The sequence below is a fragment of the Polypterus senegalus genome, chromosome 1, assembly GCF_016835505.1.
Source record: "Polypterus senegalus isolate Bchr_013 chromosome 1, ASM1683550v1, whole genome shotgun sequence".
NCBI lineage: Eukaryota > Metazoa > Chordata > Cladistia > Polypteriformes > Polypteridae > Polypterus > Polypterus senegalus.
Genome location: NC_053154.1, coordinates 319,800,528 through 319,827,514, shown reverse-complemented (window position 1 = coordinate 319,827,514; position 26,987 = coordinate 319,800,528). Strand labels below are relative to the sequence as shown.

Genomic DNA, 26,987 nt, shown 5'->3' with positions numbered 1-26,987 from the left:
AGCATAAAGAAGAGGGACGTCTCACGCCTGAACAAACTGGTGAGGAAGGCAGGCTCTATTGTAGACACGGAGCTGGACAGTTTGACATCCGTGGCAGAGCGACGGGAGCTGAGCAGGCTCCTGTCAATCATGGAGAATCCACTGCATCCACTGAACAGGATCATCTCCAGACAGAGGAGCAGCTTCAGCGACAGACTGCTGTCACCATCCTGCTCCACTGACAGACTGAGGAGATCGTTCCTCCGCCACACTATTCGACTCTTCAATTCCACCCGGGGGGGTAAACATTAACATTATACAAAGTTATTGTCTGTTATACCTTCAATGTTATCACTCTTTAATTTAATATTGTTTTCTATCAGTATGCTGCTGCTGGAGTATATGAATTTCCCCTTGGGATTAATAAAGTATCTATCTATCTATCTATCTATCTAGCTCCACTGCAAGAACCAGATAGTCGTTCCCAAGCCTGCCATTCATGTCTTTTAACCTCATGTCTTTTCTTTGATTTCCCCTTCTTTTTTGTGCTGACCCATATATATACACTCCCATCTCCGTGGGCCTTAATCACATGGCGCAGGAAGCCAATAAATCAATTGAGAATGATCGGACCCGGACGTGCAGGTGTGGCTCGCTCCAACTACCTCATTAACTCCCTGAGGTCATGCAATTGCGCCCACGGACAGTGACACGGCTTTATGGATTTGAAACTGGCCTTTTTTTTTTTGAAGCCACGGACCCACTACACCACAAAGTGCATATGCAGTATTATACTGTCAGTGTAAAGGATATCCCGTCACTGTAAGTAGTCTGCACTGTTGAAACATACATGTTACCTTCTGTAGGTATTCACTTCAAAAGCTTTGTTGTGAAAAACTGAGATTTGGAACTTTGTGTTATTTGTGCATCTTTATTTTGTAAAGATGTGATTTATTTTTACTCATTTTTTTATTTTATTATTTGGAAATAGCAGAATTTGCACATTATTTAATATTTTTGCCTGTCTTATTACATTTCTAAAAAATAAATCATTTATTATGTTCAACCAGTTACTCTGTACTTGAGTAGTCTTGTCACCAAGTATTTTTTACTCTTACTTGAGTAAGTTTTTGGATGACTACTTTTTATTTCTACTTGAGTAATATTATTTTGAAGTAACGCTACTCTTACTTGGGTACAATTTTTGGCTACTCTACCCACCTCTGCTGGATGGACACTGCGTGGCTTCTAATGGGGGCAGAACTGAAACACGTGGCCAATGCTTGGTTCTCCCTGTGCACTCATAGCAGGTTGGGTTTCGCTTGCTTAAGTCTTGCTTTGTACATTCACAAAATATTTTCCCTTTCTTAAAGGGCTGTGCCTATATTCTAAAGCCTAAAGCTGACCATAAAAGCTAAGTGGCAGCGCTAAGTTACAGCTACGCTTGTTGGCCACTAACTCACTAAGCTCATACAGTCAATTCCGGTTAATTGGACCACCTGGTAATCGGACCAGCCACTTATTTGGACCGAATCCTAAAGAACCGAAAGAGATCATATTACATAAGCCTAATATTGTTCGCTTATTTGGACCAAAATTCTGTTTAATCGGACCAAAGAACGTGACAGAGAATAAGAAAAAGAAGCCACAAGTCGCCCTTGGAAAGCAGATGTAAAGCGGGTCAGCGACATCGGGAGGATCCCTGGGCTCCCCAGGGGAATTTATGCTTTTATCAAAGGTCAGGAAGTCGGAAAATTTGTACCAAGTGTAAACCAATGGGGTGAACATGCCTGCCCTTTCTTTCCTAAAATGGACCGTCCAGTAGCTGGCGACATGAAGTCGAGCGTAAACAAGTGCAGTACGTAAACACAATGCGTCAGATCACACTAGATAAGTTCTTCAAACGTTGACTGGAATTTGGTAATGTGACCTTTTTTATTGTGCTTCGCATGCTGAGTGTCGTGTAGATCGTTTGTAGAATTTGTAGATTTCTTTTTCAATAAAAAAAGTTGTAAGCAACCATACATGTACGCAGTTCTTGTTTGTACGTTCGCCATATGCATGTGCAGCACAATAAAAGTCATAATGACATTTTAATATGTTACTTATAGCACGTCCCGTCTTGGTTGCACATGTATAGGGTCGTGTAATCGGACCAGCCGGTTATTAGGATCAAAATTATTGCGTCCCGATGTGGTCCGATTAACAGGAATTGACTGTATTTTCATACATTGTACTGCATTCTTCTCCAGGGCTGTTTTTTATTCATTTATTTTATTTTTTTGATTAATCCTTGCTTTCTCAGAATCGCCCATCTTTTTTCTTTTACATCAGGTGTCCAATGTTCTTTTTCTTCTTCCTCTTCAACTTTTCCTACTTCTTGGTGCGGTCGATATGCTTGATCCACCTTCTGCAAACAGCTCGGTCTTGCACCTCTTCATCAGGCAGATCTTGTTCTGTTTTACTCTTCTGCCTCTGCTTTGGCCTTCTTCACTTTCATTCTTCCTGTACTTCAATCCCCAGCACTGTTTTGCCCACGTATTCATTGAATCTTCTCATCAGAAATCCATAAAACTTCAGCCTTCTTTCCTGTCCTTTCTCAGATGTCTCTCCCACTTATGTTGTACCTTTGATTGTCTCATTTCTTATCCTGTCCTTTTTTGTAACTCCACAAATTCATCTCAATATTCTCATTTTTGCCACATCTAACTTCTTCTTCTGCTCATGTTTCAGCTCCATATTTCATTACTAGTTTTACAACTGTCTTACAGTTTTTCTCAGTTGCTTTGGTGCATTTCTCACAACAGACTTAACATTTGCATAACAGGGAGTGCATTTCTCAAAATACTTAGTGCAAATGGCAAAACATCATGGATGACCAGCAAAAGCAGGTAACCTCTTCAAAATCCTTAATCCATGCCTCAAAAGCAAGTATTTACATCGCTGAATATGTCAGTGCCATCAAAATGCCAAGTCCATGAATCATCGTCCACGGACATGACAGCCAAAATGTAAAGTCATGTTATCAATATAAAATTGGCACAAACTAAACATTTTCTGATGCACAAAACATCTGAATGACAAGGGCAGGAAACATAAAAATACAAAACAACGATTGCGGGAGATTGATTCAAGAAGAATATTTTATTGATTGCACAGGTATATCGTGACATACCATGCACTGTACTTGGAGTCTAGCAAAAAAATGCATTTCAATACTTTATGCATAACATATGAAATGAAGGAAAAAAAATAAAAACATCGAAAACAATATATACATACTGAAATGTGTTTTGTATTTTGATGTCGTTTACCATTGATGATGTTTTGCCATTTGCACTACGTATTTTGAGAAATGCGCTCGCTGTTATGCAAATGTTAAGTCTGTTGTGAGAAATGCACCAAAGCAACTGAGACTGATTGATCTAAGATCTCACACCTGCCCCGAATAACGTGTCACCTAAGAGCAATTTAAGGTGGTGCAGGAATCATTAGTATGGTGAATACAAACCAAAAAAAGTTTTGTAGAAGCCTATAAAATACACTTGACAGCCAATGATATCTTGTTGAACACTTTTGACTGTAATGACTTACACAATGAAAAAATGACAAGTTTGTCTGGAGTGTAAAACTATGCAAAAGAGGGCTACACAATGCATTTTGATCATCATGACATAACCAACCGCTGATGCATGATATAGCTGAGAATTGCACATAAGCATCTGCCTGAGTGAACTAAAGCAATTGCAAAATGACAAAAACACCCAGAAATTGCTGTTATGATGTGCACAACTGACCAAAGGTTGTGGGAATTGAACGAGCAGTTTTGAGAACTGGAATTCTGTTGTGAGAAATGCACCAAAGCAACTGAGAAAAACTGTAAAAAACTCACCTTTAACCTTCACCTTAATTCTTCGAACACAATACTTCTGATATCTTCTTCCAATTGTTCCATCCATAATACACCCTATGGGTTATTGCTGCATCTGCTTCTCCATCCTGGGCTACCAATGATCCTCCTCTCATTTTAGTAGCTTTCCCAGCAGGCTAACTTCTTAATCCTGATCATCATTAAACCTCATATACTCTGTCTTATTCTTCCTATTTATATTTATACCCTTTGTCCTCCAAAGCTCTTCTCCATTATTCCAAGTTCCTCTCCACTTCCACTTTTTTGATGCTACACAACACAATGTCCAATGTAAGCGGGTAAGGAAATGGATAGATGGTTTCAATTTTCCACATGCAGGGTTGTACCATTTGGGGAGGGCTGGTTGCCTTCTTTTCCTGTGGAATGGATACCTTACCACTTGGGGAGGGAACGGTTTTTTTTTCTTTTTTTTTTACGGATTTACTAAATACATTTTAGCCAGACAGCGGGGCTGGCCAAAGATACATCAATTTCCCACCAAGAAATCTCCTGGTGCTCCTGATGGCCACTCCAGCCATGGAGCTAGATTATGATTTGTAATCCATGCCCCTTGCTGCTGAACCTCTTCTCTGTAAGCTGTCATGTTGTTCTTGGAAGTCTTGCCCACCACAGTGGTGTTGTCCACAAATTCAATGATCAAGTTAGATTTCTCAATAGGGACACCGTTTTGGGTGAAGAGTGAATACAGGCTCGTGGCGGCCCTGAGCAGAGAAGGAATTGGTGGCCCCTTTCCCCGCCAATGTCAATATGGTATCTTATGCACGGCGGATGGTCACGTCCGTTACGGACACTGCATAGCCGCCTCGTGCTCATGACACAAGCGTTTAACTTATGATAAAGTTCAGGATTGCTCCTTCCTGTGATGCAATGAAAGCCTTCAGAGCCGCCTTTCTCCTTCGTTTCAAATAACCAGATTCGTGTACTCGAAATCTCTTCATTTTGCTTAGAATGGGTATGCGAATGTCTTGTGTCTCCTATCCGACCAGATATTCACTATGACTATTGCGCTAACACTAATACTTTATTAAAACTATGTGAAACATTAACGTGTTAGACGGCTCGCCCACTTGCACTAGCTTCGCTTCAGCTGTCAGCTGTGTCGTTATTTTCTCTTTCTATTTTATATTCAATATATATTGGTGTGGCGGCCCCCGGGATTTGGCGGCTCTGTGCAGGTGCACCGTTTGCACATCCCTAAGGCCGCCCCTGCACATAGCCCTGTGTACACTTGCAAATTCTGCTAAAAAGTACATATAAGGTGTTGCTAAAGGAGAAAAGAGCATTGGGAGCTTAAAGAAATTACGAGTATTTACTTTGTGTAAAATAGCAAGAAAGAGTGCAAAAACAGTTTTCTAATCAGTTAAAAACCCATGTTATTAAATCAAAAGCACTAAGAAGATTGGTAGTAACAAAACAGGTGATACCTTTTTTGGGAAAATGTAAGATTTAAATCAGAGTTCAGCTCCAGCAAAGCTCATCACTGCCCCCTAGTGACATACAGTATTAATTTCACAATTCAGAGCACCATAGTAAAGTAATTCAACTATTTGGTTTAACTAGGGCAGGGGAATCTCAGACTCGGTCCTCTGGATCCCCCTGTGGCTGCAGGCTTTGGTAACCCTCTGATTCACTATCACTGAGCCATTTTCTCTCTATTGGGTTGCTGTTGGAAGAGATGTTGGTGAGGCCAGCTTGGGGGCACATGGCACATACCCTGTGGTCTGAATGTGAATCTCAATGCCCCAGTGCAGTGACAGGGGCACTGTGCTGTAAAAGTGGCCTTCAGATCCCGATATCCCGGCTAAATTGCCCACCAAGGCCTAGTCATTCTGGCCCCCTAATCATCCCCTGTCCCTAACTGACTATCTCTTACTGATAAGACTCCTTCTTCAGCTTGACGGCATCCCTCACCGCCGGTGTCCACCAGCGGATTCGGGGATTGCTGCCACCTTACAGCCACAGCTCCAGTCAGCCGCCTCAACAATAGAGGCACAGAACATGGCCCATTCGGACTCAATGTCCTCCACCTCCCTCGGGACGTGGACGAAGTTCTGCTGGAGATGGGAGTTGAAGCTAATTCTGACAGGGGACTCTGCCAGATGTTCCTAACAAACCCTCACAACACGTTTGGGCCTGCCAGGCCGGACCGGCATCCTCTCCCACCATCGAAGCCAACTCACGACCAGGTGGTGATCAGTTGACAGCTCCGCCCCTCTCTTCACCCGAGTGTCCAGGACATCGAACTGAGGTCTAGGGTGTCCTGGTGCCAGGTGCACATATGGACACTCCTATGCCTGAACATGGTGTTCGTTATGGACAATCCGTGATGTGCAAAGAAGTCCAATAACAAAACACCACTCAGGTTCAGATCGGGGAGGCCATTCCACCTAATCACGCCCCTCCAGGTCTCACTATCATTGCCCACGTGAGCATTGAAGTCTCCCAGCAGAATGAGGGAGTCCCCAGCAGGAGCGCCCTCTAGAACCCCCTCCAGGGACTCCAAAAAGGGTGATGTGACGATGCAGGTTCGCTCCAAGCTCCCATTGTCCTTCCGGGAGCCCTGAACCCGACACCGTCGGTAATGTCACCGATGAGCTTGACAGTGAGGTACAACAAGCAAAGTGCAAAGTACTTTTATTTAAAAACCAACAAACAAAAAACAACAGTGTCCAAATAAATAGTGCAGCGCTTCATATCTTTAAATAAATAATCCATAAAAACAAGTGAAAAGGGTGGAAGTTAAAATCCAATAGAAAAAAAACATCCTTTAAAAAAACAACAAAGTTAAAACAATGGCTGGAAACAGTCTCTTTTAAAATACTAGGCATGGTGCCTTCTTTTACTGGTGACTCCCCTGCTTCTCCCATCCAGGCTATGCACCAGGGGAGTCACCCTACATGCAGCTGACCTTCTTCTGCTGGACTGGTCTGGTGGGATCCCGATCCCTGGCTTCGTTTAGCCCCTACCAGACCGAGACTTGGCTTTCCCCCAACAGCCAGGACGCTCACGTAGGGGATACTATTCCAAATCTCCGACTCCCGCTGCCTTCGCTGCAGCGAGCCAACCTTCTCCCGGTCACTCCTGCTCCCAACAAGCGCTCAGCAGGAGCAACCACTACCGTCGGCCCTCGGGTGCTGACCAAATACCCCCACCCCAACCATGCCAGAACTGCCCGCATCACAAACTCCCCGGGAACCGCTTGGCCACACACACCATATATATATATAAGGGCAGCATGGTGGCACAATGGGTAGCGCTGCTGCTTCGCAATAAGGAGACCTGGGTTCACTTCCCGGGTCCTCCCTGCATCGAGTTTGCATGTTCTCCCCATGTCTGCGTGGGTTTCCTCCGGGTACTCCGGTTTCCTCCCACTGTGCAAAGGCATGCATGCAGGTTAGGTGCATTGGCGATTCTAAATTGTGCTTTGTGTGTGTGCCCTGCGTTGGGCTGGCGCCCTGCCCGGGGTTTGTTTCCTGCCTTATGCCCTGTGTTGTCTGGGATTGGCTCCAGCAGACCCCCGTACCCCTGTAGTTAGGATATAGTGGGTTCGATAATGGATGGATGGATAAGGAGAAAAGAGGATGGTGCTTTCGAGAGAGTAAAAGTAATTAGCAACTTTGTTATTTCTTGTTGGTAGACATTTATTCATATCCACTGTATACTGAGGCAGTAGTAAGTTTAGCTTTGATGATAATGAGAGTTTAATTTTTTTATCAATTTTAGCTTTGAAAGAATCAACTTTAAATCACCTCTGTAACTTTACTGAATATTGCTTTAATACAGAATTCTGCTGCAATCTCTTTCATACCAACGACACCAAGGACTGTATGTGGCATGTTCAGCAATACGCAGCTCCAGTGAACTAATAATATTAGCCCTGATAAAAAAAAATACAAATACTGTGTCCAGAAAAGTACTTTGTTAAATAATACTTCTGACATATCTGTTTAACCAATGGAACCAAAATTTACTTACAAAAGTTCCCATGTGAAACCAGGTAACACAGTAAGAACATATAGTATTAGCCAACCCACGGCGTACCATACGCCGCATAATCAGGCTGGTATTTTAATGATTTTTAAGCACAGGGAGAAAATTAACATTTGAAAAATAAGTAATGTAAGAAATCAGCAAGAAAAGCAACATTGTAACAATGCACGGAACGAACCAACACACAATCGTCTGTGACTGAAAACTGGCGGACCACAATCGCGCCTTCTCTTGCCAGACGGAGGGATGGGGATGCACGGCGTGGAGTGTGGAATGGGAGGACAATGATGGATGGATTAAAAGGCAGAAGTCTACGTGACCATCATCATCAAGTCCTTCCGTGAGAACCCTAAATCCAAAGAGGACTGTTTCATTTATGTTAGGTAGAATGCCCAGAGGGCACTGGGCAGTCTAATGGTCTGGAATCCCTACAGATTTTATTTTTTTCTCCAGCTGTCTGTTGTTTTTTTTTGTTTTTTCTGTCCACCCTGGCCATTGGACCTTACTTTTATTCTATGTTAATTAATGTTGACTTATTTTATTTTCTTATTGTGTCTTCTATTTTTCTATTCTTCATTTTGTAAAGCACTTTGAGCTACATTTTTTTGTATGAAAATGTGCTATATAAATAAATGTTGTTGTTGTTGTTGTTCAGAGGAGAAGGACGTCCATTCAGCTCCCTATATCATGCTAGTCTGTTGAATTCTCGTTCAGTATGTACTGCCCGCTCATGTGCCCACCTCCAACTCGTCACTTGAGTCATAGGCTGCTTTTCTAAATATAATCCACCAAGACACACGACCACGGTAGTAGCGAGGTGGGAGGGGGGTGTGCACAAAGGGTAGGGACGCAACCAGTGGGAGCGTATGAGTCGCACTTAGTGGGAATTCCATGGTTTGCAGCCCGAATGGGGTTCAACGGCTTACCTACGCCTCTCTGCGCTGGGTAGACACACGCTCAATCTCATGCATAATTATTTATTGAATGCTAAACACTTCTGGAAAGACACGGATGTCTAAAACGGGTTGGTGTGAGAGAGCAAAATACAACACAATAGTGAAGCCGCGGCATAACAAACGGCGCATAATTATTTACTGTATTGATGGTTGAACACTTCTGGAAAGACACAGTTGTCTAAAAAGGGAGGGTTTGAGGATACAACAGAAAGTGAATGAAAAGATGGAACTCTGGAGAGAGCAACATATAATTGTCCGTGAGTGAAGAAGACGCATGTTTGTCGTGGATGCGAATTGCTGTATGTAGGCTGTAAAACAGTTTGCTATGCTGCACACGGTCATGCGTCGTAACCAAAAACTCGGTTTTTAAAGACTGCTTACTTCGTTGTGTTTTAACCTCAGTTATAAAGGATTATTTTAAGGATCCCATGAGATACCCCTTGCAAACTGTTTTACACGCTGCATATGGCGACTCACCTCCGCGAGAAACATGCCTCTATGAACAGTCAAGGTGGCTCGGAGGTACATGAGGCCTCTACGACAGACGAATATACAGTGGTGTGAAAAACTATTTGCCCCCTTCCTGATTTCTTATTCTTTTGCATGTTTGTCACACAAAAGGTTTCTGATCATCAAACACATTTAACCATTAGTCAAATATAACACAAGTAAACACAAAATGCAGTTTTTAAATGATGGTTTTTATTATTTAGGGAGAAAAAAAATCCAAATCTACATGGCCCTGTGTGAAAAAGTAATTGCCCCCTTGTTAAAACAGGAACTGCCTGACATAGAGAAGTAGACCAAAAGCACCTCAAAAGCTAGACATCATGCCAAGATCCAAAGAAATTCAGGAACAAATGAGAACAGAAGTAATTGAGATCTATCAGTCTGGTAAAGGTTATAAAGCCATTTCTAAAGCTTTGGGACTCCAGCAAACCACAGTGAGAGTCATTATCCACAAATGACAAAAACATGGAACAGTGGTGAACCTTCCCAGGAGTGGCCGGCCGACCAAAATTACCTTAAGAGCGCAGAGACGACTCATCCGAGAGGTCATAAAAGACCCCAGGACAACGTCTAAAGAACTGTAGGCCTCACTTGCCTCAATTAAGGTCAGTGTTCACAACTCCAACATAAGAAAGAGACTGGGCAAAAACGGCCTGCATGGCAGATTTCCAAGACGCAAACCACTGTTAAGCAAAAAACATTAGGGCTCATCTCAATTTTGCTAAGAAACATCTCAATGATTGCCAAGACTTTTGGGAAAATACCTTGTGGACTGATGAGACAAAAGTTGAACTTTTTGGAAGGCAAATGTCCCGTTACATCTGGCGTAAAAGGAACACAGCATTTGAGAAAAAGAACATCATGCCAACAGTAAAATATGGTGGTGGTAGTGTGATGGTCTGGGGTTGTTTTGCTGCTTCAGGACCTGGAAGGCTTGCTGTGATAGATGAAACCATGAATTCTACTGTCTACCAAAAAATCCTGAAGGAGAATGTCCGGCCATCTGTTCGTCAACTCAAGCTGAAGCGATCTTGGGTGCTGCAACAGGACAATGACCCAAAACACACCAGCAAATCCACCTCTGAATGGCTGAATAAAAACAAAATGAAGACTTTGGAGTGGCCTAGTCAAAGTCCTGACCTGAATCCAATTGAGATGCTATGGCATGACCTTAAAAAGGCGGTTCATGCTAGAAAACCCTCAAATAAAGCTGAATTACAACAATTCTGCAAAGATGAGTGGGCCAAAATTCCTCCAGAGCGTTGTAAAAGACTCATTGCAAGTTATCGCAAACGCTTGATTGCAGTTATTGCTGCTAAGGGTGGCCCAACCAGTTATTAGGTTCAGGGGGCAATTACTTTTTCACACAGGGCCATGTAGGTTTGGATTTTTTTTCTCCCTGAATAATAAAAACCATCATTTAAAAACTGCATTTTGTGTTTACTTGTGTTATATTTGACTAATGGTTAAATGTGTTTGATGATCAGAAACATTTTGTGTGACAAACATGCAAAAGAATAAGAAATCAGGAAGGGGGCAAATTGTTTGTCACACCACTGTAAATGACGCCGTTCTTTCTGTGTCGTCGCGCCCGAGTTGGTGGGCGTGGCTCTGCGAGTTGTCGTCGTATCCAATGGTCTTGGAGTTGGTGGCCGTGGTTCCTCTCTGCGTGCGCCATAGGTGTCTTACTTGTTGGCGGCTTAGTGAATCCACGCCCCTTCCGGCGTGCTTTCCATGGGTGTCTTGCCTTTCCGTGGGTGTCTTGCCTTAGTGAATTATATATATAGATTTATAAGCTAACAGTATATAAGGTAACACATTAAGAATATTTACTATTTATAAGATAATGCTGTATACTGTATCAGCATCTGAAACACAAAGACACTACCCCAGGAGCTGTGTTCCATGGTAATAATGCTAAATTCACTTCAAGATAATTATACATTAAGAGCATGCAGGCAATTCATATGAACAACTGAAAAATCCCTAACAGAACAGACAGGAAAATTTGTATTTCAAAGTTTAGGATGCCCTCTGCTGGCTGTGCGCTGGTAATATCAGTTATTCTGTACAGTGAATTCAGAAAGTTTTCAGACCCTTTGGATTTTTGCACATTTTATTCTGTTGTAGATTTCATTTGAAATGAATAATTTGTCATTTGTGCCCAGTATTTCTAAGCCCTGAAAACAGAGACTTGTGAAAACCTTCTTCAGACTTTTAAATTTCCGAAAATGTTGGCTCAGCAATGGGTGACGATGAAGAGTTGAGAAAAATGTAATCTCACTGTCATTGGTTCAAACTTATTATATGGTCCTTCACTGACTGGAAGTTAATGGATAGGCCCCTAGCAAGCCTGTAAAATGTTACTGTACTAAACACTGACATGACTCCCAGACTATTGTTCTTGGTTTGGTAGTAACATCCTTCACATCTTCTACCACTCTGTGATGGCCAGTGCGTTTTTCAAATCTGTGGTGTGCTGGGCTGGTAACATCACTTCAAGAGAAGCCTACCAAATCAACAAGCTAATTAAAAAGGGCAGGGTCAGTTATGGAATGCACTCTGGACCCCATGGAAGTCGTGGTGAAGGAGAGAATTAAAACAAAACTGAGTGCCATTATGAACAATGCTGCATATCCTCTCTCTGACACAACAACACTGAAGACTTTCAGACAATGCATTATTCAGCAGGGGTGTGAAAAGAAAGGCTATGGGGGCTCTTTCATACCAACGACAATATACCTTTACACTTAGTGCATTTATAGTCACACACATAATCAGGTTAAGGTGAAAAACCCAATTAAGGAAGAAACCTTTTTTTAATAATCTGTATTTACATTTGCAAATAATCTTCTAGAGTGCACCTTTGGCAAAACACTTTAATGTTATTAAACTGTACAAAAAAAAAAAAGTTAAACGTCATCATCGGCCACCATGAATTTGAAAATAAGTTTGATGTCTATGATAATTTTCATATGTTTTAAAATTTTATTTAGTCAAATTGATATTTAAAGGTTTCTGTTACCGGATTGTACACAACACACCCTTTTCTGCTTAGCTGTGTGATTGAGTCCTGCAAAAGAATGGCGTCCCCAGTACGTGGGTTTCTTTGCCATACATGCAGTGTTGCTGGAATAATAATAAAGCCGGTATTTTTACTTTAATAAAGTATGAGTTGGGTACTCGTTACTTTAAAAAGTAATTGGACTAAGTAATACACATTAATTTTAACATGTTACCCTACTGCTCTCGAGATTCTGTTGCTGTGCTTAGCACTATTTGTTTAGCTCATCAACATAAACTTATCGATTTCTGAAATATTGAGGAAGATTATTTCGCCAGGAGAAGGAATAATGCAACCATCTGAACATCTGCCTCTGGAAATTTATTTTGTGGACACTTCTACCCACGGCTGCTGAATGTGTATGCAAAGGAAATACTTGTGCAGGCTGAAAGAGTCGAACCAACATGAGCGGACTACAAAATCCTTAAGAGTAACCCGGTCAAGGGTTTACATGGCCACAGGTTTCTCAGAGGCTAATAACCTGATTTCTCTAATCAGAATAAGGATTTACACAGCATTTTAGAAATCAGGTTTCTGTGAATAGTCAGGTTATTGTCTAGGCTTTGGTCTATTATTGAAAATGCTAATCATCCACTTCAAAGTGTTGTGGTGGGACAGAGGAGCGTTTTCAGCAGTAGACTGACTAGCATCAAGTGCTCCACTGAACGCCATAGGAAATCCTTCCTCCCCACAGCCATCAGACTCTACAACTCCTTTTCCGGTCACTCATCCTCACTTTAAGCTATTACCCTTTTTCTTTATTGAATATCCAGGTACATTTTTTCAAGTACTTAAAATGGGCAACATATTATCTGTTCTTGTGCAATAAATTGTCTGGTCTTCATATGAGAATAACCTTATTTGTTCTCAAATGTGCAATATTAACTTAAGGTGCAATACTCTGTACTTTAGTTTGTTTGATACTTACTTTTATTATACTTTATTTATATTTACATGATTACTTTATGGGCGGCACGGTGGCGCAGTGGGTAGTGCTGCTGCCTTGCAGTTAGGAGCCCCGGGTTCACTTCCCAGGTCCACCCTGTGTGGAGTTTGCATGTTCTCCCCGTGTCTATGTGGGTTTCATCCGGGTACTCCGGTTTCCTCCCACAGTCCAAAGACATGCAGGTTTGGTGCATTGCCGGGGTTTGTTTCCTGCCTTGCGCCCTGTGGTGGCTGGGATTGGCTCCAGCAGACCCCCATGACCCTGTAGTTAGGATATAGCAGGCTGGATAATGGATGGATGATTACTTTATATTTACTCTTAGTGTAACATGTCCCTTGTCTGTTATTAAGTTGTAACATAAGTAATTTTCTTCGGGATTAATACAATTTTTCTGATTCTGATTCTGCTTTAAGCACATGTAAAAGCACTAACTGAGACTGTAACTGTTCTTTAGCCAAGTAGGAAGTTTTTCTTTCCTTTTAGTTTTCTTTTCTTTTAGACTTTTCGGTGTGTATTTGAGAGGGGGAAAGTTTTTTATTAAAACATGTGATGGGGTGCTCCCTCTTCATGAAGAGAAATTAGATGCATTGAGCAAGTTTCCTCCTGCCTGGTTCCTGACTCAAAGAGGTCTTAGTTGAGCACAATATTTCTTTCTTTAAAATATTTCCAATTTTAATTTCTATCGCCTGCAGTGGTCTGGCGTCCTGCAAGGGGTTTGTTTCCTGCCTTGCTCCCTGTGTTGGCTGGGATTGGCTCCAGCAGACCCCCGTGACCCTGTAATTAGGATATTTACGGGTTGGATAATGGATGGATGGATATAATATATATCTCTCTATTAAATAAAAAAATCCTTTGACACAACAAGACATTTTGGAAGAGAGATTTTTTCAAGTCCCGCAAGACAAGACTATTGCCTCGAGATTTTTTCAAGTCACGCCCTCCTCTCAAATAGTTTCAAACAAGACCACGGTCTTCTCACCTTTCATTCGCGTGAATGCTTTTGTCAGACACACTTCCTGCGTTCTTAGCTCATGTACATTTTAACGTTTTCCTCACTTTAAGTTCCCAATTGAAGACGTATTATGCCCAAATCTTATTGAAGAATTTCATCATGAAGGGTTATCAACATAAAAAATGAGTATACATGCAATCCTAGCACCGAGAAATGAGGAAGTCAAACAAATTAACGCAAAGATTGTCGATCGGTCACACATCAAATTGGTTAAATGCATCCAAAAATGTTGAATGGTTACACGGTAAATTGGTTAAATGCGTATCAATAGACTATGCTGAAACAGTCGTGATCGTGCGGAAGATGAAAACAACAACTTCCAACATCCCAAACAACCGTTAACACCGTCTGGTCTTCCAATGCACCAATTACTGTAAAAAGAAGGATGTATCCAAGAAAGGCAATGTAGCACATCTTCTGTGGATAACAGTAGACAACAAAGGAGATCTTGATATGCCATTCATATTAAAACTTTAACAGTTTCCGGTTAGAATAGCTTTTGCAAAGACAATTAACAAATCTCAGAGCCAAACATTCAAAAAAGTTGTTTTATTTAATAGTGAGAAAGAAACAAAATTCAGTCACGGGCAGTTATACGTTGTGCTGATGCATATGTAACAATTCCCATGAAAATAAAAATCTGTTTAAATTGTACATCCACATTCCCATACGCAAGCAGCAGAAAAGCAAAGAGTACCACAGGCCGGGGGGTTGACAAGCGAAGCAATCAGGGGGCAAAGCCCCCTAACATATATATACTTATATTGGGTGTATTGATGATTCCAAACTGGCCTGTGTTATTGTAAGTGTGTGTTTGTGTTTGTTTTTCTCTGATGGACTGGTGTCCTGTCCAATGCTGTTTTCTTCCTTCCTTGTGCTAAATCCCATTGAGGTGGGTGCTTTTCCCTGAATTAGATTATGTGGGTTTGAGCATATCATGTGACTCTTTACATTTTATCTATTTGCTTGTTATTCACCTACCCGTATCTGGTGCTAAGGATGCCTCCAAGTGATGAGCCAGCTATCATCCCCACTCCAAAGAACAGTCCAAGCTTGCCCAAGACATCAGCCCGCTGCTGTGGATCAGTCTGGTCTGTCACTACCATCTGAGCACCTACAAGTGGTAAAGAAATTATTTTAAAATCATTGTTGTTCATATGGAACTGTGCATTTAACCCATGACAGTGATGAAGAAACCTGCCTTTCTTAAGTAAAATTCGAGAGAAGGCAGTCATTATACAGTTAAATGAACACCTCAATAAATATGCTGTCCTTGATAAATTTCAGTCAGGTTTTAGACCAAATCACAGCACAGAAACTGCACTCGTTAAAGTAGTCAATGACTTGCAGGTAAATGCAGACAGAGGCCATTTATCTGTTCTCATCTTCTTAGATCTGAGTGCCGCATTTGACACCAATAATCATAATATTCTTAGAAATCGCCTTAGTCAATGGGTGGGCCTCTCTGGCAGTGTTTTAAATTGGTTTGAATCCTACCTGGTAGGTAGAAAATTCTTTGTTAGTTGTGGTAATTACAACTCAAAGTCACCTGATATCCTATACAGTGTTCCACAAGGCTCTATCCTGGGTCCGCTGCTCTTTTCGATCTACATGCTTCCGTTAGGTCAGTTTATCTCGGGGCATAACGTGAGTTACCACAGCTATGCTGATGACACGCAGCTGTATTTATCAATAGCACCCGGAACCCCTGCAGATTTTATTTTTTTTTCTCCAGCCGTCCAGAGTTTTTTTTTTTTTTCTGTCCACCCTGGCCATCGGACCTTACTCTTATTCTATGTTAATTAGTGTTGTCTTATTCTAATTCTTACATTGTCTTTTATTTCTCTTTACTTCATCATGTAAAGCACTTTGAGCTACATTATTTGTATGAAAATGTGCTATAGAAATAAATGTTGTTGTTGTTGAATTGCTCCCATTACCCATAAAATAATTCAGGAAAGTTGAGATTAGCTAGATCAAAAAATGTTTATAAACAATGGGGCACAGCAAGAGAAATCAAATTATCTTAAATATCTTAAAATTGCCTTAACTTACAAGTCAGCTCATACCAATTGAAGTTCATTAGGTTAGATAAATGTATTAATGCCAAGGGGAAATTCAATGTATACAGCAACAGAAACATAAAAAAACAATATGCAAAAGACAAATACAGCCAATCTATCAATCAATCACTTCACAAATAAATAAATAAATAAATGTGTATTGTGCAGATATTTCAAAATGAATTTAATGAGTACATCAAGAGGATGCATAAATTGCCTAATAGCAGTGGGCAGACTCCAATTACCCCTCTATACAACGCACTTCCAGCACAATATCAGCGCTTCCCATTTACAGAAGCTGTCACCTGACTTCTCCATCATAGGCTGCATTACTAATGGAGGTGAGTCAGAGTACAGGAAGGTTATGAAGGAGTTTGTTTTATGTTGCAGAGTCAACAAGACAGAAGAGATGGTGGCCTGCCAAGGAGCATCTGAGACCAGTCATAGTCAAGGGAAGTATGAGGAAGTGGTGCATAGCTACAACTACCTGGGGGTCCCTATAAACAACAAATTGTTTACCGCAACTGGTCTGACAAAATAGTGGTTCTGCATAAGAAGGGACAAAGCAGACTGGACTTGCTAAGGAGACTCTCGGGTCTTTCGATGTGCGTAGCAAGCTGTTGGAAATGTTCTATCAGTCCATAGTCACCAGCGTGGTGTCCTGCAGTGTGAGCTCAAAAGAATCAAATGCCTGAACACACTTATCAAAAATGCCTGCTCCATTACCAGACGGACCCTGGACACACGATTGTGGAATAAAGGATGATGGGAAAATTGAATGCCATCATGAAAAATCCCGTCCAGGAGGCATTATCTTGGAGCATTTTTAACTACAGGCTCATTCCACCTTGGTGAGCCAAGAAGTGCATCTGGGGTTCTTTTCTACCCACTTTTATTTATTGATTGACTGACTGATTGATTGATTGGCTGTATTATCTGTCCTGTGAGTCTGTATCCTTGTTTTATGTTTCTGTTGCTGTATTTCTCCATGGAATTAATTAAGTTTATCTAATTACTTTTCATACAATGCTGGAAAGATAATACTGAATGCACTAAACTCAAAACACAAAACCAATTCAAACAAATAAGCAAATGGGTATTTTGGTTTTTGCTAATTGGATTTTGAGTTTTATAATGGTTAATTTATTAGTTGATTTAATTTAGTTTTTGCCTTTTCAACATTTTTAATTCAGTTTTTTTAATTTTTGAACATTTGTTCAATAAATTTAATTCACATTTGAGTGCAGTCATAACGGGTGAATTTTATATACGTACCAGGCAGGCCATGCATGAATATGGCGGGCATTTTGGACAGGAAAAGCAGTAAAGCATTGGTAGAAGATCCAAGGATCAAATAATACACAGTCATGGACAGGCTGGAGAGTGCCAAGGCAAAGCGGGCACCGAGGAGATCGGCAAACCTGCAAACAGAAGAAGCAACAGCAGCAAAATTACATTTTTGTATTCTTATTCTTATATCACACTTAATGTGACAGTATGAGAATTCTCATGACCTGCATGCTACAAAACAAAAAAGCTGTTGCTTAGGGCAAATGAAGTTTAGCTCTTAGGATCCTCCATTTTTGACCTTTACCAAGCACCATATATATCATAACTTCATAGTCAACATATCTTGCAGTAAATCTTAGGCCGATGTCACATTTTTGATTTCACAGCACCATCAATACCATCCAGCCAACCCTGTTAAGATGTCTGCTGAAAGATGTGCAGGTGGATGAGTCTGTAGGTCCTGGATAACGGACTGTCTGTCAGGTAGACCGCAGTTTGTGAGACTCAAGGACTGTGTCTCTGATAAAGATGTGAGCAACACTGGAGCACCACAAGTTTTTTTCCCTTTACTCTGTATACTTTAGACTATTAATAAAGCACCATGTCAAGTCACTTACCGAAATTCTCAAATGATTCTGCAATTATGGTGTGTCTTGATAAAGGAGATGAGACAGAGGAAAGGAGTCAGGTGGAGAACTTATCTGCACCTTAACATAGCATAGCAAAACCAAGGAACTGCTTATTGACTTTTGCCCCACCAAAGAGCCTCTATGATCGGTCAATACGCATGGAGTGGATGAAGAAGTGATACACTCATGCATTTACCTGGGGGTCCATGTTAATGACAAGTTGGACTGATCTTTGAGCACGGAGGACCTATTAAGAAAGAGCACAACAGGCTCTTTTCTTCTTAGGAGACTGCTTTCCTTTAATGTGTGGGTAATGACATCTTTCACATCTTCTAAAGCTCTGTGATGGTCAGTATAGTTTTCTACACTATGGTGTGCCGGGCTGGTAACATCACTTCAAGAAAGGCCCACCAAATTGACAGTCCAGTTAAAAGGGGAAGCTAATTAATAGGACACACTCTGGAGATCATAGCAGTGGAGAAAGAGAACTGAAACTGAAACTGAGAGCCATTATGAACAATGCTACGTATCCTTTCTGTGACACACTAATACTAAGGACTTCCAGCCAACAAATCATTCAGAAGAAGTGTGTCAAAAAATGCTATGGGGGCTCCTTTATAACAAACAGCATACACCTGTATAGTGCCTCACAGGGACTGTGACAGCCAAAATGGAAGTTTTTTCTTTGTAATTTTCTTCCTTTGTAACCATTCTGGTGTGTGTTCAGACATTAGCGTGTGTGTATAAATTTTTATTTTTCTATTTATGTGTTTATTTAAAGATCTTTTGTAAAGAGCCACATTTACCCTGAGAACAAATACAGTTCTATCTATCTATACTCGTGTATAAGTCGGGTCTTGAAACCCGAAAAATCGATCATAAAATCAGACCCCGACTTTTACACCCATTCAAAAATATGACACTTAGATTTTTGTATTTTTTTACATCTTCTTGCCTCCTCCAATCTCTCACCAGTTTCTCAGACACATCGAATTTTGTTGCAGCAGTGCAGTTGCCAAATTCTTTCGGCACTTCAACGACTTTTAATTTAAAATCAACTTCATATTTTCTTCAAATTGAACGCTCCATAGTAGATAAGGGATGCTCTTACAATGAAGGTTGTGAAAATTGCCCCGGACACAGAAAGGCAGACACACTCATGTCACCCAGCACACGTTTATTTTTCATTATTTGTCACAGTTCAGTACTCACAAGCCCCCCAATACCCCTCAGTCCAGGCCAATCCAATGCCTTCTATCTCTCTTTTCTCTTCCTCAGGCCCCCTCCTGCCTCATCCAGAGACCTTGTCCAATCTTCCACCCGACTCTTGTCCCCCTCTGAAGGGAGGTGGCCCCTTTAAATAAGCACCCGGATGTGCTCCAGATGTGTTCCCGGCAATCTCCCACCAACACACGCCCCAGTGTGGCGGAAGTGCCGGCTGTCTCCCCGGAAGCACTCAGGGTGTCCCTGTTCCTCTTGCCCCCAGCACTTCCTGGTGTGGCAGAAGTGCTGAGGTCCAGGGTCTTCCAGGTATTGGGTCCCCCAGCGGTAACCCCGGGTCCCTACAGGGTTGAGCTTCCAAGCTCTTTACCCGCGGCCCCCAGGGCGGTCGCCCCCTCGGGGTCTGAAGGAGGCACAAGCCCTCCTCCGGTCTTCTCAGGTGTCTCGGCTGGGTACCACCTCCATCTGGGTACCACAAGGTGTATAGGGGTGTGAGATAGAAAAATCACAAAACAGTGCCAATGTTGCTTCGGAATAGTTTGGGTATTACCGTGTGGTAACGTAAGCACAATACATAGAAAACAAAGGCTGTGTGCTCCGAGGTTACTCTCTCAGGTGGGCGTTAGCATATCATAATCTTTTGGTCCAATAGCGTGAGTTTTCGGCATTCGACTTATATGACTGACATTATAAAATACCAGTAACGGCGTGCTGCACAATAATGTGCAGTAAATACACTTGACTTGAGCATTCATAGTTTTCATCTTCTTTCTCTGACTCTGTTTAGCATTCGTTTGCTCAGAGGTTGATGCGCTTGCTGCTTCCTGAGCAGCTCTTCTTTTCTCCACCCTAGCGGCCCGCTGCTTCTCTTCTTTCACCGGCATCTTTTCGCATTAAAACTGATTAAGTTGGTTTTTGTGTTGCAATTACTTAGTACGTTTTTCTTCATTTTTCACTTAAGCTGGCACTTAAGTCTTCAGTCTGCCTCAAGAATGATTAGCGAAGGTGGTAGGGAATGAGAACGGCACCCATACGCATTCGTTGCACGGCCGCCCTGCTGAGCGTGCAGAAAGTTGATTCTACAATAAAATAAAATAATAATAAAAAGAGTAATAAAAATCATCACCACGAAAGCGGATAGCAGATGTCACGTAGTATATGTGTACCAAATTTCAGGTCAATACGTGAAATGGTTTGCAAGCTACAGGTGATTTAAAGGAACAGCCACGGTAGCGTATTATATAAGAAGACCAGAAATTATGTGATAAAATCAAGTCCCGACTTATCTGCAGGAAAACTTAAACACTAGTATATATGGTATCTAACATTTAGATAACGTCCAGGCTTTGGGTATGCAAGACTAACTGACTGCTTTTGCTGATCTCGATGTCAGACCATGCCAATTTATATGACTTAAAACCACTGGACATATCAAACTTAACGACTGAATTAAGACCTTCCAGCACAGTTGTGCTTGCCCCTTTTTGTGACAGAGAATATCATGATGCCTGAAGGACCTGGTACTGTATGAAGGTTTAATAGGTACAGGGCCTTCAGCCACAATCGTTGCCTTTTTTTATATTCTGTGCAAAACATGAGACATCAGACAGACAAGCTTTTCTTCTGTATTTGAGGTCCAAAACACCCACATTCCTTATTCCTCATCACTGCATTATATGAATTGTACTTATGGATGAGCATTCATTGGTGGTCAGCTCTCATGTACACAAAGCCCACACTACTAATATTTAGTATTTTGTAATAATCAGGATAGAATTGAGGGTGTAGAGGTGATTAAACCACTAGGGTCAAGTGTCCATAATGTCATACAATTCTCAGTATTTTGTAAGAGTGCAGATGCTAAGACTAAAATTGTTAAGTTGAACTTTGGTAGAGCTAATTTTGAGCAGATGCGACAAAGTCTAAGTAGGATATACTGGAATAAGCTTTTAAATGTGGAGACAGTCGAGGAGCAGTGGAGCAGGTTTAAAAATGTTTTACATGTAATGCAGGACAGATACATACCTAAATTTGGAATTAATAGGAATCTAAAAAAAACTCCACGGTGGATTAATAAAGATTTAAAAAAGAAGTTGCAAAGGAAAAAACTGCTGTATAAGGTATATAAGACTAATGACTGCAAAGTGAATCGTAGCGCGTATGAGAACATGAGGGCAACCATTAAGAAGGATATCAGAGAGGCTAAAAGACAGTTGGAGAGGAATATAGCAGATAAGGTGAGAGACGACCCCAAGAGATTCTTTCAGTATTTTAGTAGTAAAAGAACAGTTAAGGAGGAGGTCAAGTTCATCAGGAATAGTAAAGGGGAATTAAAAGATACAGACAATGAAATAGCAGGTGCCCTAAACTTACATTTTTCTGAGGTGTTTACAAGTGAGCAAGTGGATAACCTCCCAGAGGTAAACGCAACTACTAAGGAGGTACTGAGGGATTTGGAAATTGTAGGGGGAGAAGTGCTGCTCAGATTAAATAAGATGAAATCAAACAAATCACCAGGCCCAGATAATATTTATCCTCGTGTTCTTAAGGAGGTTGGTGAGAACATATATAAACCCTTGACACATATTTTTAGGAAGTCACTGTGCACTGGAGAGATTCCGAAGGAGTGGAAAATGGCAAATATCATCCCATTATATAAAAAGGGCGACAGGGCAGATCCAAGCAACTATAGGCCAGTAAGCTTAACATGCATCACAGGAAAATTAATGGAAGGAATTATTAAGGATAAGATTGAGCAAAACATGGCAAGGACAGGAGTTATTAGGAACAGTCAGCATGGGTTCAGAAGAGGGAGGTCGTGTTTTACTAACGTGCTGGAATTCTATGAGGAGGCAACAAAAGGAAACGATCAAAGTGGAGCAGATGATATTATTTATCTGGACTTTCAGAAAGCATTTGATAAGGTGCCACATGAGAGGTTGGGCATCAAGTTAAAAGAAGTGGGAGTTCAGGGTGATGTTTGTAGATGGGTGCAGAATTGGCTCAGACATAGGAAGCAAAGGGTAATGGTGCGAGGAACCTCATCAGAACTGGCTGATGTTAAGAGTGGTTTTCTACAGGGGTCAGTGCTAGGGGCCGCTGCTATTTTTAATATATATAAATGATTTAAATAGGAATATAAGTAACAAGCTAGTTAAGTTTACAGATGACACCAAGATAGGTGGATTAGCAGATAATTTGGAATGTGTTATAACATTACAGGCTTGGGCAGATTTGTGGCAGATGAAATTTAATGTCAGTAAATGTAAAGTATTACACATAGGAAGTAAAAATATTAGGTTTGAATACACAATGGGCGGTCGAAAAATTGAGAGTACACCTTATGAGAAGGATTTAGGAGTCATAGTGGACTCTAAGCTATCAACTTCCAGACAATGTTCAGAAGCCATTAAGAAGGCTAACAGAATGTCAGGTTATATAACACGATCTGTGGAGTACAAGTCACAGGAGGTTCTGCTCAAGTTTTATAGCACACTGGTGAGGCCTCATCTTGAGTACTGTGTGCAGTTTTGGTCTTCAGGCTACAAAAAGGACATAGCAGCACTAGAAAAGGTCCAGAGACGAGCGACTAGGCTGATTCCAGTGCTACAGGGGTTGAAGTATGAGGAAAGATTAAAAGAGCTGAGCCTATTCAGTTTAAGCAAAAGAAGATTAAGAGGTGACATGATAGAAGTGTTTCAAATTATGAAAGGAATTAGTACAGTGGATTGAGACTTGTATTTTAAAATGAGTTCATCAAGAACATGTGGACACAGTTGGAAACTTGTTAAGGGTAAATTTCGCATAAACATTAGGAAGTTTTTCCTTACACAAAGAACGATAGAGACTTGGAATAAGCTACCAAGTAGTGTGGTAGACAGTAAGACGTTAGGGACTTTCAAAACTCGACTTGATGTTTTCTTGAAGGAAACAAGTGGATATGACTAAAAAGAAAATCAAACCGATTTGACTTTGTCAGAGAGAGTTGTGGAGTAGTTGAATTAGGTCACTGGTCATGTCACATTACTTGACTTCAATGGAGCGTGCCAACAACTGCCTAAGCCTCACTAAGATTTTGTAAATTAAGCTAATGACTGAAAATCATTAGAAATGTCATCAAATTTGACATGGCCGTATCTCAGCTGGCCACCTTGAACTTAAAAGGCTGTGATGATGATGATAATGACATATTTTTCTGTCGGTGGTAATCCATTTTCTTGCAGTTATTTCTAGGTTTATAATATGCCTAATTATAATTAGCAGACATTTTTAGGTGAGATTACACAAAGGGCAAGCGTGAGCCACATACTGACCTTAACAGCAATTGTCTGGACTCTTAATGACAAGCTAATCTCCAAAAGGTGGCAAGTTGGAGCTCTTACCCTGCAAGGAAGTTGAAGCGCTTGCCAGCTACTGCTAAACAGGTGCCAAAGGAGTGGTCTTACAAAAACCACAAGAAAACTATGACTGGGATTAACAGACAGCAAAAGGCAAATGAGAGAGAGTGTGTTACAGAGGGTCAGTGAGTGGGTGTGACACAGACCCCTGAGACAGGTTGAGACAGACAGCTATAAGCAAGATGTAACTGCTTTACTGTAAGGGGCGACCACCTGAGAAGAGAGACTAAAAGCACCTATTATGATGGATGAATGCTATTCACATTGAAGTTCTGTTGAAAGTCATATTGTATAATGTAATTTGTCACACTACTTGGTTCAGCTTTGGCATGATGCATACTGCTCAAAAAAATTAAAGAAACCCTTTTGATTCAGAGTATAGCATCAAGTCAATAAAACTTCTGGGCTATTGATCTGGTCTGTTAAGCAGCAGATGGGGTTGTTAATCAGTCTCAGCTGCTTTGGTGCACTAGAGGGGCAACAATGAGATGACCCCCCAAAACACGAATAGTTTAACAGGTGGAGGCCACTGACATTTTTCCCCCGCTCATCTGTTTTTCACTCGTTTTGTATTTGGCTATGGTCAGTGTCACTACTGGTAGCATGAGGCAATACCTGGACCCTACAAAGGTGGCACAGGTAGTCTAAATTCTCCAGGATTTGCTGTGTCTCCCAGCACAGTCTCAAGGGCATGGAGGAGATTCCAGGAGACAGGCTGTTACTCCAGGAGAGCTGGACAGGGCCCCTCGTAGAAGGTCCTTAACCCATCAGCAGGACCCACCGGTATCTGCTCCTTTAGACAAGGAAGAACAGGATGAGCACTGCCAGAGCCTACAAAATGACCTCCAGCAGGCAGACCACTGGTGTGAATGTCTCTGACCAAACAATCAGAAACAGACTTCATGAGGGTGGCCTGAGGGTCTGGTGTCCTCTAGTGGGTTGTGTGCTCACAGCCTGGAACTGTGGAGCTCAATTGGCATTTGCCATAGAATACCAGAATTGGCAGGTCCACCACTGGCGCCCTGTGCTTTTCACAGATGAGAACAGGTTCACCATGAGCACATGTGGCAGACGTCAAAAGGTCTAGAGAAACCATGGAGAATGTCATGCTGCCTATAACTTTCTCTCTCTCTGGCCACACCTCTTCGGAGTAGCAGCGAGCGGAAGCACAGAGCAGAGGCATCTCCCACAGGCATGTAGCCCTTTGCAAACACCCAGGTAAGTTTAACTGAAGTAAAGCCGACAGTTGACCAGGTCCAATAACCGGCAGTGAGAAATCACTCAGCGGGTGGTGGAAACTTAAAGCCGACAATCTCATAGTGATTCAACTGAATGCGGAAAACGCAGAAGCACCGAAGTTACTACAAAAACCGAAGTTACTACAAAAACGAAGAAGATGATATCAGCGCTAAACGTAAGTTCTATCTGCTCTCTGCCCATTGAGAGCACGTTTATATGTTGTTTATATGTACATGCAGCATGTACAGTTCAGGTTTTCCGGCCGACAGTGTAGACAGCTTCACCTGCCAAAAATGTTCAGTTAATTTAGAGTTGATCGGGAAAATACGTGAATTGGAGGACCGCGTTAGGAATCTGATAGCAATTAGGCAAACCGAAGATTGGATTGACTCGGTTTGTTTAGACAATTCGGCTACTTCTGATTCAGCTTCAGTCTCTCCAGGTCCCAGTGTAGTCAGTGCGCGGCCGAAGTCAACAGCACCAATTCAGCCACAGGGCGAGTGGGCAACAGTAAGACGGGGGTCTAAGAAGACAAAATTTAGTCCCTCTGCACCCAGGTCATGAATTCGGACCCAGAATAGATTCTCAGCACTCCGCAGTGCACCTGTGGAAACTGAGAATAAGAAAGTGCTCATAATTGGCGATTCCATAGTGCGGAATGTTAGAATTCCAAACTATGTTAAACCAGCAGTTAATGTTAAGTGCCTTGCAGGGGCCAAGATTTCTGGCATAATGGCATTGGACCATGTCGCCGACGACGAAATATCTACCTTATTGCTGCATGTCGGCACTAATGATATATTTATTTACAGCAATCTGAGGTATTAAAGCGGAACTTCATCTCTATGCACCAAAGCTAAAACAAAATGTCGGAATTTAATTGTATCTGGTCCCTTACCAAGATTATATAGAGGGATGTGATTTATAGCAGATTGCATTCCTTTCACTGCTGGCTAGAAACCTGGTGTGCAAATAAAAGCAGAGCATTTGTCAACAATTGGGATGATTTTGGGAAAGGCCTGGATTTTTCAAAAGAGATGGTCTTCATCCTAACTGGAGGGATCTTATGTATTATCCCAAAATATGGCAGCAAAACTGCCTGGTTGACTGATTAGAGCACCATCCAGGCCGCAGTCATGTGATCTTAAATCACAGGCTGTTGTTTATCCCACCTGTTATTTTCCTGAAGCTGTTACCCATAATCCCTGTTGTGGGGCATCCAGTAAATTTAGTCTTGATACAAACCATAAATTAATTGATAACCACAAAATAAGGTGTATAATTAGACCAAGGGATAAAACCAGACACTCCACCAGGGGCATCTGTAATAGAAATTTAATTCAAATTAAAACAAAAATATATCAGCAGTTCAGAAAGAACCATGCAGTTTTAAATGCTGTTTATTGAACATTCACTCTCTTGGCACTAAAGCTGTTTTGGTAAATGATATATATTAAGTACAAAATCTGATCTGTGTCTTCTTACTGAAACCTGGCTTAGTAAATGTGACACTGTTCCCTAGCTGAGGCGTCACCAGATGGATACTCGTTCCTTCATAAGTCTAGAGATTCTGGTCGAGGAGGAGGCCTTGGAATAATTCATTGTAACAAAATGCAAATCACTCCTAAAAATTTAGGCAACTTTACATCCTTTGAGGCATTCATTTTAAATATTAAAACAGATTCCAACACAATTATAGTGCTAGTCTACAGACCACCAGGGCCATATTCATTGTTCATGACTGAATTTAGCAACCTTCT

The 26,987-nt window shown here is 41.4% G+C and overlaps 1 protein-coding gene across 2 annotated transcripts in view; it reads right to left on the bottom strand.

Moving 5' to 3' along the window:
- Window positions 1–26,987, bottom strand: part of slc22a18 (solute carrier family 22 member 18) — a 276,323-nt gene that overhangs the window by 206,418 nt on the left and 42,918 nt on the right. For both annotated transcript variants that reach the window (XM_039736928.1, XM_039736935.1), the window contains exons 4-5: window positions 17,727–17,872; window positions 15,370–15,502 (exon numbers count right to left, since the gene is read on the bottom strand). In XM_039736928.1, the coding sequence (XP_039592862.1) occupies window positions 15,370–15,502; window positions 17,727–17,872 (279 nt within the window). The remainder of the gene's footprint in view (window positions 1–15,369; window positions 15,503–17,726; window positions 17,873–26,987) is intronic.